Source organism: Triticum aestivum, chromosome 6B (assembly GCF_018294505.1).
Source record: "Triticum aestivum cultivar Chinese Spring chromosome 6B, IWGSC CS RefSeq v2.1, whole genome shotgun sequence".
NCBI classification, from domain to species: domain Eukaryota; kingdom Viridiplantae; phylum Streptophyta; class Magnoliopsida; order Poales; family Poaceae; genus Triticum; species Triticum aestivum.
The window spans coordinates 162,420,560-162,432,972 of NC_057810.1; the positions used below are offsets into that span (position 1 = coordinate 162,420,560).

Below are 12,413 nucleotides of genomic sequence, written 5' to 3' on the forward strand. Positions count from 1 at the left end.
CCAAATCCCACCAAAGCAACTAATGCTAGGGAGGAAAATGAGAGGAAGAATGAAAGAAGAACACGAAGAACTCCAAGATCTAGATCCAAGGGGTTCCCCTCACTTAGAGGAGAAAGTGATTGGTGCACACGTGGATCTAGATCTCTTCTCTCTTTTCCCGCAAGAACTAGCAAGAATCATTGGAGGGATTGAGAGTTAGCAAGCTCAAAGAAGGTCAACAATGGGGGAAGAACACGAGCTTAAGAGATAAGGTTCAATGGGGAAGAAGACCCCCTTTTATATAGGTGGGAGAAAATCCAACCGTTATGCTCACAGCCCGCACAGAGCGGTACTACCGCTAGGGCGGTAGTACCCTTTTGAAAAACAACAGCGAGGAGGCAAAAGGCCAGTAGAACCGCCGGAGCGGTACTACCGCTCGTCCTCACGGTACTATCGCTCGACCTCACGGTACTACCGCAAATGGTAGCGGTACTACTCCTTGCGAGCGGTACAAAAAAAATTACTTCCGTACCTACCTCCACAGGACTTGGGACGAGTTTTTTGGTCCGGAGCGGTACTACTGCTGTAGGAGCCGCGGTAGTATCGCTCTGGAGCGGTAGTAAAAAATTACATCCGCTCCAATTCGCGGTAGTACCGCTGCAGCCTTTTCAGAACACCAAAACTGCCATAACTTTTGCAAACGAACTCCGAATTCGATGAAACCAAGTTTGTTGGAAAGCTAGCGATAAGGGCTAATACAATCTTGAAATAAATATTAATAAGAAGCAAAATAGAAAAGTCCCATAAGAAAAAGGTGAGAACCCTTCCTCGACTAAGACCGGTAAAACCTCCAACACCGAAAACATCATAGAAGACGCATGCGAACTCCGTTTTCGATGAACTCAAGCTTTTCATCAAGATGACCATAAGCTCTAAGACTCACAAAGAGAACCAAACAAGAACCAAGAAACATGATGCAAGGATGCAATGGTTTGAGCTCTCTACTAATGATACGATCAAGCTACCAACTTGAGAGCCCCCCTTGATAGTACGGCAAACGATCCTATAACCCGGTCTTCCAACTACCACCACGAGACCGGTAAAATAGAAAATCTATCAAGGGCAAACCTTTGCCTAGAACATGGTCCACTTGAGCTAGATGATGACGATCTTGACTCCCTCAAGTTGGACCACCTTCCTTGATTGCGTTGGCTCGATGAGGACTAGATGATTGCTCCCTCATAGTCCACTATGGATGAGCCACTCTTTAGCACATCTTCACAAGTCCATTGACACCACAATGGATGACAAGATTCAAGCACTTGATCTCTTCGTGATGCTCCACTTGAACTTGCACATGGCAATCTTGATGACGATCACCACTTGATGTCATCCTTTCCATGGGTTGTATGATATCTTTTTCTTGACGCAATCCCATGGACATGTACCTAACTCCACATAGAACTCTCACATAGACCATGGGTTAGTACACAAAGTGCAATGGACAATGCTTACCATACCATGGGATCACTTGATCCCTCTCGGTACATCTTCTACGCTTTGTGAGTTGATCAACTTGATTCACTCTTGACTTAGTCTTGATCAACCTTGAATCTTTCCAACTCTCTTCATTTGGATGATGTCTTGAAGGTAAACATGAATGATCACACAATCTTCTTCTTCAAGACATGCTTGCAATAAGCTCAACACTCACATGACCAATCTTTGGATAATTTCTTAATAGCACCTTGGTCATCTCATAAACTCCTTGAAACCAACACATGGACTTCAAGAGAAGCCTATGGACAAATCCTTCAAATATAACTCAAGACAACCATTAGTCCATAGAGATTGTCATCAATTACCAAAACCAAACATTGGGGGCACCGCATGTTCTTTCACCGAGCCACGCCAAGGTCGAGGCCTACCGCAGCTCGGCGAGGAGGAAGCAGGGCGCGTGCGGCCGGGCGGGCATCGAGGAGGCAGGGAGGAAGCAGGGCACGGCGTGAGTGCTCGTCAAAGTGGAAGCAGGGCGTGGAGATGCACCCGGGCGCCCCCTTATGCCGGCGAGCCTGTGAAGCATCCGCCCGAGGCGACCTCGTCAAGCACGCCAAACGCCGGACACGCGCCCTCATTGCCCCGCACGCTGGACGCTGGACGCCGGCCTCGCTGCCCCGCTGCCTCGTCGCCACGCTCGAGAGAGAGGGGCATAGGAGAGGAAAGAGGAAAAGAGAGGAGAGAGGGTGAGGGCACGTGGGCGGGGCCCATATGAAAAGAGAGGATAGAGGGAGGTGGGAGACTGAAAGTGGGCCAACAGTGAGAAAAAGTAACCGCCGGCACACCCAGCTGCCCCTCGGGGGGCTGGGTTCGGGGTGGGTTTGCCGGCGTCCTTTTTCTCCAAATTCGGCGAAAAGTGAGGCTTTGGGGGCGTGAGTGGGAGGATTTTTTTACCGTCAGTGCTAGAAAAATGGCCTGGGGGCGTTCCTGGGGGCGTGGGTGGAGATGCTATTAGATATCCGTTTTTGTGTACCCTTATATTAGCTTTGTTTAAAATCATTTTTTTACAAAAATTTCATCAAGTTTGTAAAACAAAACATACACACCATCAAATCAATACCATTGGTTTCATCATTGAAATATTGTCACATTATATAAATTTGTTATTGTAAATATTTATATTGTTGTCTATAAACTTGATCAAATGTTACAAAGTTTGACTTCAGGCAAAGCTAATATATAAAGTAAATAAATATCAACAAAGGGAGCATGTTTCTTTCGAAAATCTCAATGGCCTCCATCCAAGGTGCATGTGGTCAAGACCTTTGACTTGGTCTCGTGGTCTATATATGTTTCAATATGATGTGTGCTAAGGTCTTTGGTCAGTGTTGGAGTGAGTGGATCATCATGCAAGAGCGGAGCTCTATCAATTGAGTTATATTCCCTCTCCATCCTCCACCAAGTGAAGTATGCATGAAAGAGTCGAATACTTCTTCAATTCGTTTCCCTGACGCAGACTTAGCTCATCATACTTGTGAATCTGGGTAAACAACCACATTTTGTTTATTACCATTGGGATATACAATAAGGAAACCCTTATTTGTGTTTCTTTTCATTATTGCCATGGATCAGCTTCAATGGATGCTTAAACTATATAGTTTTTGAATTTATATAAACTAAAGTATGCTCTCAATTTTAGGTAATGGACCAACACGTCATTTACTCTACAAGTAAACGAAAAATATACTGCAAAATTAAGTAGCTCGATTAAAACGGATACCATTGTGAACGCAAGAAGGTACAACCCTCACCCTATCTCTTAGCGTGGCCGAAAGGAGAAGGATAACAACGGTGAGGGCGACGATGCAGGGTCCAATACTTTTTCTAGGGATTGAGATGAGAAGGAGGAGCACCCGTTGCTATGGTAATGACCACAACGACGGAAGAGGAGCAATCTCAATGATGTTGATGATGGCGACAAGGGAGATCGCTCACGGCAAAGCGGTTGCAACGTCGACCTTTCCCGAAGCGCCTCCTCAATATTGCCGTTCTCCATCCCGTAGTCACCTTTCTTCGGGTGTAGCTCAAGTTGTTGTTATCTCATGGACCTTTGGACTTCTCACACAACCCACGGTAGTGCCCACCAAAACAGATCACACATTTCTCTAAAAAAACAAATCACACATCGACATGTGAGATTCACATGTAATCTGCATTTCATAACTACGGGCCATATGGGTGGCCACGCCCCATGTAGCCCTTTTATAAAAGAAAGAAGTATAGTTATCCCCCTCAAATCCACATTGATGGATCCATAACCCCTGAACTCCAATACCATATAATTTACCCCCTCAAATTGTCAAAACCGGATAAATCAAGCCCCATAGTGGTTTTGGGTCACATTAAAATCGGTTTTGAGTGCTGACCAAAGTCAACATAGATAAGCCAGAGGATTAAATTTTCTTTTTGCCAAGCGGCACCATAGCTTCGACTGCTCCGCCGCCGAGGGAGAGCACGGCGCCCGGCGCAACCGTCCGCGAATTCGACGAGACACGCAGCAACGTCAAGTGCGACCACATCGGCGTTGGCGAGGAGCACGGCTTTGTGCCCGGTCGTGTCGCGCGGGTGTTGTGCAGCTTGTTCGTTCTTGCCGGAACGATCAATCTACCCGGCGGCTATGTAGTTGTGCGTGTGTATCTGACCGACTCCATTTGCCGAAGGCTTCTCCTCACGGATTAGCCTCACAACGTCGTCACACGCGAGCTAAAAGTGTCGGCCCAAGTTGATTTTCGGTCTTATGGGCCTTTTGTTTATTTAGTTTAAAAATGCCAAAAAGGCCCTAAAAATAGCACGTGGATCGTGCCGGGCCGGGCTTAAAAGCACGGCCCATATTGCCCAGGTATGGTTACCGGGGGTCTTTTTCTTTCTTTTTTCCCTTTTTCTTTTCTCTCGTATATTTCCCCCGCAGATGAGAACCCCTGCAACTCTCGAACCGGCGAACGGCGGCGCCGCGCGGCCGCGCAGGTCGGATAGCCAGACGCGACCGCTACTGCCGCAGTCAGGTGATCACCGCATCCTCGCCTCCGGTTCCTTACCTTACTCTTTACTCCGCCCGCGTTAGCCGCATTTCAGCTTGCTCGTTGCGCCGCGTTACTGCAGGCGTCGCCGCCGCCGCCGCTGCGCGAGAGGTCTGCTCCGGTGATAAGGGTGCCTCTAAGCCATTGAAATGACGGAGGAAGCCGAATCTCCTGGCAGCATTCAAACGCTGTAGGTAGGTTATTGGTCTCGGTATGGGTGCCTCTTGCAGGTCTGCCCCTGCTAGGTTTCAGGATTTAGCTGGCATACACATCACATGGTAGGTTGCGACTTGTAGTGGACGAGGTCACCACAGAGACTTGTTGATGGGTCGGGCCTTAACATTTGGTGGCAGTTTTGGTGTTCTAACTACCCACTCTGCAAGTCCTACTTCCAGTCTGTTTTGTGGTGATGTTCTTGAACCATTTGCATGCTCATCCCACTGTTTGGACCATCGAATTGGCCAACCTCACGATTTTACCCTTGTTGATTGTCTCATTCCTATTCAGTACTTTTGTTTCCGCCACGGCGACCCTACGATTGTCTCCTACTAGTAATGGCCAAAATGTTTTCAGTTTGTCTGCTCTTTCTATGCACAAATTTGGAAGGAGAATGTTGGAGATCGACGAACCGAGCAACTGCTCAGTATCATTACTCATGGCGCACACAGTTTGTGTTGTGAAGAGGGGAAGCGGAGATGAATTACAAGATTTCCCTCCGGATGATAGTGGGCACATCGACGTGTGGCTTGGCGTCCTTCATCTGTAAAAACTTGGGTAGGGTAGGTGTTTGTGTAGTGTAGGGGAGCTGTTCCCCGTCCCCGCCCCCCTGCTGCGGTATTGTGTTGCCTGAACAGGCTCAATATATATATTCAGGTGGGGGAGTTCTCCCCCCCCCCCCCCCCCCCCCCCCCCGGTGAAAATTAAAAAAAAAATTTACAAGATTTCCGTATAGGGCCGTGTCACAATCTGTACAAAAGAACTAATCAGGCTAGTGAGCACAGAACTTGCAGCTCTTGCTTATATAAACTATAAGATCTACTCTGCACACTGCAGTATAAATTTGCTATCTACATTGTATGCTAACTCAATTTTGTTTCTGAAGGTTAGCATCTATGCTGTTCAGGAAAGATACTACCTCCTGTATGGCTGGCCTCATGCCAGGATTGTGGTTGACACATTGGCAAGCAACTTCAAGCACCTTCAGCATCTGCTCTTCATATCCTGTGCCTCGAAGTGTTGGATCCAGGACTTCAATCTGCTTCCCTTTGGATCTCATCTCCTGTACCCACTTGACAAGCTCTTTTGACCTGGGACAGATTTGAACAGGCCGCCTCCCCGTTACCAGTTCAAGCAGGACCACACCAAAACTGTACATATCACCTCTCAGTGTAGCTACCCATCCTTGCCCGTACTCTGGGGGGATGTACCCGAGAGTACCGACCAACTCAGTGGTCACATGAGTTCTGTTGGGGAAGATCAATCTGGATAACCCAAAGTCTGCAACATAAGCTTTGAAGTCTTTGTCTAGTAGGATGTTGCTCGACTTGATGTCACGGTGAACAATGTGAGGCTTGCATACATCGTGGATGTAAGATAGACCCTGGCTTGCTCCTTGTGCAATCTTCAGCCGTATCGGCCAGTCAAGAAATGAGTTGTCATCAGTGTCCCTGTTGTGAAGCCAATCATCCAGGCTGCCGTTCTCCATGTAGGAGTATATCAGTAGTCTTGAATCTCCCTGTATGCAGTAACCCCAGAATGGTACAAGATTGTCATGCTCTGCCGTGGAGAGTGCATCAACCTCTGCACTGAATTCCCTTTCCATCAGACACATTTCACTATTGAGCTTTTTTATGGCGACCTTTGAGCCATCAGGTAGCTCAGCCTTGTAGACTAGCCCATAACCTCCACAGCCAATGATATGATCCTTGTCAAAGTTCTTTGTAGCCTTCAGGAGATCCGTCAGTGTGAGTTTGTTTTGTTCTCCCTTGCCTCGTGGAACTATCACCAAGGAGTATTCTGAATTGAGATTTGAAGATGTTGCCTCTATGTCATTATTGTTGTTGCTCTGCCTTTTGCTCATGAAATTTGTACCCCTGAGCAAGACAAGGAGACGAGCCAGCAAGAAAAGAACGGCCACCCCTCCAAAAAACACACCAAATGCAAGTGCAAAGACACCCTTCTTTTTCTTTCTTCTCTGGGTGATCAGAGGTGTTTCAGCTGAGCCGCAATGGTTCACAAGCATATGACCGCACAATTTTGGGTTGCCATCAAAGCTAGAATTTGGAAACGTGCTAAGCTGGCCCACAGCTGGAATAGACCCTTCTAGGTCATTATTGGAAATGTTGAATTTCGAAAGGAAGTGCAGATTGTTTAGTGCAGCTGGAATTGTACCAATGAGATGATTACCAGACAAGTCGAGCGCCTGCAGGTTCGTGAGGTTGCAGATTGCTTCTGGGATCTCTCCAGATAGTTGGTTGGAGCTCAGGTTGAGGGAAACGAGTCCTTTCAACTGACCAATCTTCTCAGGTATCACGCCAGTGAAGTTATTCATCCCTAGATTCAGTACTTTAGGAAAAGCACTGGGCATGCGATATTGCATAAATGGGCTCTTATTATAAACAGGCAGCTCAAAGACCTTTGGTGCAGTTTTGTCTGACTTTAGCATTGGCATCTCCATTAAGGCACTTGGAATTTCCCCTGTAAGGCTGTTGTTTGTTATGTCTAGATAGAAGAGCAAGTTTAGGCTGCTGATCCAGTCAGGTATTGACCCAGTGAGGTGATTGTTGTGTAAAAATAACATCTCCAAATTCGGTAGCTTTGATAACCAATGAGGAATTGTTCCAGACAATGAACAGTCATTCATCGAAAAAACCTGAAGACTCCCAAAACCATCAGTGTTGATATCCTCTGGCATGGTCTCATGCATGAAGTTGAACCCAAGAAGAAGGGTGGTGAGGCTCCTGGAACTCCTAAGGATCTGAAGTGTTCTTGTGATATTTGTCAGGGAGTTGTTAACAAGTGACAGGAATGCGAGGGACTTCAGATTGCCTATTCTTTCTGACAACTGGCCATGGAAATTGTTACTAGATAGCCGTATTGCAGTCAGCCGGCTGCAGGAGTACATGCTTTCTGGAACTGTGCCTGTTAAGTTGTTGTACAGAAGATCTAAAACTTTTAGATTTGGCAGGCTTGTGAAGTTGACCTGGGTAAGTTCTCCAATGAACTGGTTGCTCTTGAGGTCAATTGTTACGAGATTTGTGCAGTTGCTCAGAGTTGATGGCAGCTCCCCTGACATGTTATTGTGTTCCAAATGCAGCTCCTCCAATCTCTTCAGCTCACCAATAGACTCTGGAATACTGCCAGTGAGCTCATTCCCCCCAAGATCAAGGGCGACCAGATTTGTGAGCTTGCTGATGCCATTGATAGCTCCTTCTAAGCCATTGCTAGGCAAAGAGAGGTGCTCTAACGAGGTAACTTTGAAGAGCTCGTCTGGAAGAGTCCCATTGAGGTTGTTGTAGCCAGCGCCGAGGAGTTTCAGCATGGAGCAATTACTGAGTCCTGGAGGGATATTTCCACTGAACTCGTTAAAACTGAGTTCGAGCACGGCCAAAGACGGCGCGCTCACACAGGGGGTAATTGGTATCTGCCCAGTAAAGCTGTTGGTGCTGGCATTGAGCGCGATCAGGCTCTTCATCACCTCCCATATAGCAGATGGAAACCTTCCTGTAAACAGGTTGCTCGAGATGTTCAGTACCTGCAGAGGCAGCGCAGGTGTTGAAGGTGGCAGCTCGCTCAGCACTCCAGTCAGGCGGTTGAAGCTGACGTCAAGGACAACGATGCTGCTTGACGACACCAACTCCAGCGGCAAGCCACCGGACAGCGAGTTGCGCGACAGGTTGAGGTGGAGGAGGCTGGTGAGGTTGCCCAGGGACGGCGAGATGGACCCCTCGAGGCCTCGAGAAGCCAGCGAAACATCGGTGACCGCCCCATTGGGGCCGCCGCAGGTGATCCCTTCCCACGAGCAGCAGTCCCTATCCCTCCGCCATGTCGCCGCGAGGCCCCCGTCCCGCGAGAGCCCAGCGAGGAGCCGGAGGAGGGAGCTCCTCTCCTGCGCCGTGCAGGAGCTGGACGGAGAGGCCAAGGAGACGAGCAGCAGCAAGAGCGCCAAGCCGACGAAGGCCCTGCTGTTTGGGCAATGGTGTGGCTGCATCTGCATGGCTTTCTGGAGAAGCTAGCGAAGGGAACCAATGAATGGGCTGGTGAAGAAAGAGCACGAGAGGAACGGGACACAAGCGGCTTACGGCTCCTTTTTGTTTGATCCTCTCTTCTCAGGTCGCTCGCAGGCGAAGGAAAAAGAAATGGGTCAAGGATTGGCTGCTATTGCCTATCCGGTGCATCATCGTCCACGTTCACACCTTGACATTTTCGCAGAGGCCGCTTGCGATTGCCTGTCGGTAAGTTGACTTTGTGCTCATGAATTGCTGTGTTGATAGTTAGCAGGCATCCATGATTAAGTACTCCCTCCGTCCCAAAATTCTTGTCTTAAATTTATCTAGATATGGATGTATCTAACACTAAAACATGAATAGATACAAGTAGACAAATTTAAGACAAGTATTCTGGGACGGAGGGAGTACTTAATAACCTGTTGCTGCATGCTTTTAGTTTAATTGATCTCACATCACTTCTCCTAACCTGGCGTGTTAATACTTGGCAGTCATTCTTGATCAAGTCCTAATGGTCTGTTATGTTATGTCGAGCGTTTAATTTACTTGATCTGCTAACTGGATTACCTTATCTTGTTCTTCTGTGTTGTTTGGTGACAGAAACTGAAGAGTAAATTCACCTCCTGATACATCCCTTTTGCCCATGGGAGTATGTGATCGGTGAGGCAGCAGCATCCAGAGGGAAATGCATCGCTGAACGCCGCCGGCAATATCGCGGTCAACGCGTGCGCGCGCATGGTTTTGTATAAGAGCATCCAAGTGGAGGGCGATCGTGTGAGCATGATTTTGGAGAAGGCGCGGGTGGAGGGCAATGCGACACGCTGAGCAGATCAGCGGAGATATGCTGCTTTTGGATACATGCATATTTTCTATGCATTTATCTGCGTTTTTAGACTCTAATGTTGGTAGTTGGTCTGTCTAGGGCATATCTAGATATGCCCTAATTATTGCACATCTAGGTGCTCAATCAAACTAGAAAGAAAAAAGAAAAAAGACAAAAGAAAATGCTTGCATGAATTTTAGTGTAAAACCAATGATATAGGATTTATATTTGCAATACTTATAGCACATCTAGATGTGCTTTAACAAAACTGATGTTGGTAATGGTTGGAACAGGCGTGTTTCTGGTTTCAAGTTGGACAGTTGGTTCTTTGTTTTGTGGCTCTGCATCATCAGTCGCGGTCGGTATAGTGAATATCCTGCGCAAATGGGCCAGCAGCACACTAGCAGCCCAAAATTATAGAAAATGCAGTCGCAGTTGTTTACTTTGCAGACAGCTAATCGGATCCAGTCGATGTGGTCAGTAGGCGTCCAAGCGAGTTGTACATTGTGATTGGTCTGGCCAACTGTCAAAGGTCAACTTGACAGGCTCCACGCGGCTCCCTGGCTGGCTGGCTACTGGCTGGACTGTCTTGTGAGAAAACAAACAGTGGCTGCTTTCAGTTTTTGTTTTCATATAAAAGGGCTGCTTTGAGCTATCAAATGAAAAAAAAAAGACCTTTTCTTGAACCACAAGGGGGCGCACATGAATGAACACGTGCACGCACAAACGAAATTTGGACCTGCCTTTACGACACGGGACAGGTATCTTTTGGTCGACTGTGAGGAGCTTTTCTCATGGCCATTTTTGTCACCTCCGACGGGGACTTTCCTCTTGCCTTCGGTGGCTCTAGGATGTGTTCGGTTTCAGGTTAATCCATGAGCATAATTGGCTTGGTGCTAATAATAGGCATGCCAATGTTTGACATTGTGCCAAATGTTGGCTACTACTTGGTTGGTTACCTAGTTGTCTTCCTATCTCAAATAAAGTTGTAATAGTTGGCAAGTATTGGTATCGCCAATATTTGGCAATGTCAACATTTGGCTAGCCAAATATTGGAAGCAAACCAATCATGCTTCATATTTTGTTTGGTCTGAAGGATGAAATATGGTTTGGTTAGCGATTAAAGTGTTTGATTTAAGGGACGTGTGACGAATATGGGTTGTAGTGACCTTTTTGACTTGGATGGTGAGATTACCCCACAATTTGCAAATTCAATGTATAAGGCAAAAAATATGATATGTACAACAATAATTTCGAAATTTAGTTATTCCATGCTGTACCAAAACAATACTACAAAGTAACTTGAACTTCAACTCAATATGATATTGAGAGACGTTATAAGTGTTGGGAAACATTGCATGAAAACAAAAACAATTTCTACGCACACGCAATGATCTATCCATGAAGATGCATAGCAACGAGGGGAAGAGTGTGTCTACATACCCTCGTAGACCGTAAGCGGAAGCGTTTTACAACGTGGTTGATGTAGTCGAACTTCTTCGCGCTTCAACCGATCAAGTACCGAATGCAGGCCACCTCTGTGTTCTGCACCCGTTCAGCTCGGTGACGTCCCTCGCCTTCTCGATCCAGCAAGACGTCGAGGTAGTAGATGAGTTCCGTTAGCACGACAGCATGGTGATAGTGACGGTGAAGTGATCTCCGCAGGACTTCGCCTAAGCACTACAAAAATATGGCCGGGTGTAAATGGTGGAGGCAGACGCTGCACATAGCTAACAATTGATCTCTTGTTTACTAGGCGCTTCCCTCTCACATATATATAGGTGGGAGGGAGGGAGGGGCAGCCAAAGGAGGCACCCAAGTAGGAGGAATCCTACTTGGAGTCCCTCCCAAGCCGCGCCCCCTGCCTTATATAGGTGCAGGGGAAAGGCAGGGGAGGGCGGCGCCCCCCCCCCCCCTTCCTTTCTCCCATGAGAGGGAAAGGCAGGAGGGGCTAGCACTCCCCCATTTCCTTTCCTTAGGGAATGATGTCCAAAGAAGGGGCGCACCAGGGGCTGGTTTGTTTCCCCTTTGGCCCATTAGGCCCATATCTTTGCCGAGGGTGCCCGAAACTCCTTTCCGGTGACCTGATAAGTACTCGGTACCCTCCAAAACACTTTCGGTATTCGAATACCATCGTCCTATATATCAATCTTTACCTCTCGACCATTTTGAGACAGCTCGTCATGTTTGTGATCTCATCCGGAACTCCGAATAACATTCGGTCACCAAATCACATTACTCATATAATACTATATCATCATCAAACGTTAAGTGTGCGGACCCTACGAGTTCGAGAACTATGTAGACATGACCGAGACACCTCTCTGGTCAATAACCAATAACGGAACCTAGATGCCCATATTGGCTCCTACATATTCTACGAAGATATTTATTGGTTGAACCATTATGACAACATACGTAATTTCCTTTGTCTATCGGTATGTTACTTGCCCGAGATTTGATCGTCGGTATCTTCATACTTCCTCCGTCCATAAATACTTGTCCTAGAAATGGATGTATCTAGACTTATTTTAGTTATAGATACATCCATTTTATCCATTTTGAGGACAAGTATTTTCGGACGGAGGGAGTACCTAGTTCAATCTTGTTACTGGCAATTCTCTTTATTTGTTCTGTAATACATCACCTCGTGACTAACTCCTTAGTCTTTTGCTTGCAAGCTTATGATGTGTATTACCGAGAGGGCCCAGAGATACCTCTCTAATACTCGGAGTGACAAATCCTAATCTCGATCTATGCCAACTCAACAAACACCTTCGGAGATACCTGTACAACATCTTTATGATCACC

At 47.0% G+C, this 12,413-nt stretch overlaps 1 protein-coding gene across 1 annotated transcript; it reads right to left on the minus strand.

Moving 5' to 3' along the window:
* Window positions 1–5,467: 5,467 nt before the first annotated feature.
* LOC123136343 (tyrosine-sulfated glycopeptide receptor 1-like) lies at window positions 5,468–8,864 on the minus strand. Its single transcript, XM_044555714.1, has one exon. It carries the CDS (start codon window positions 8,767–8,769, stop codon window positions 5,638–5,640), a length of 3,132 nt encoding a protein of 1,043 aa, XP_044411649.1. The 5' UTR covers window positions 8,770–8,864; the 3' UTR covers window positions 5,468–5,637.
* Window positions 8,865–12,413: the final 3,549 nt, after the last annotated feature.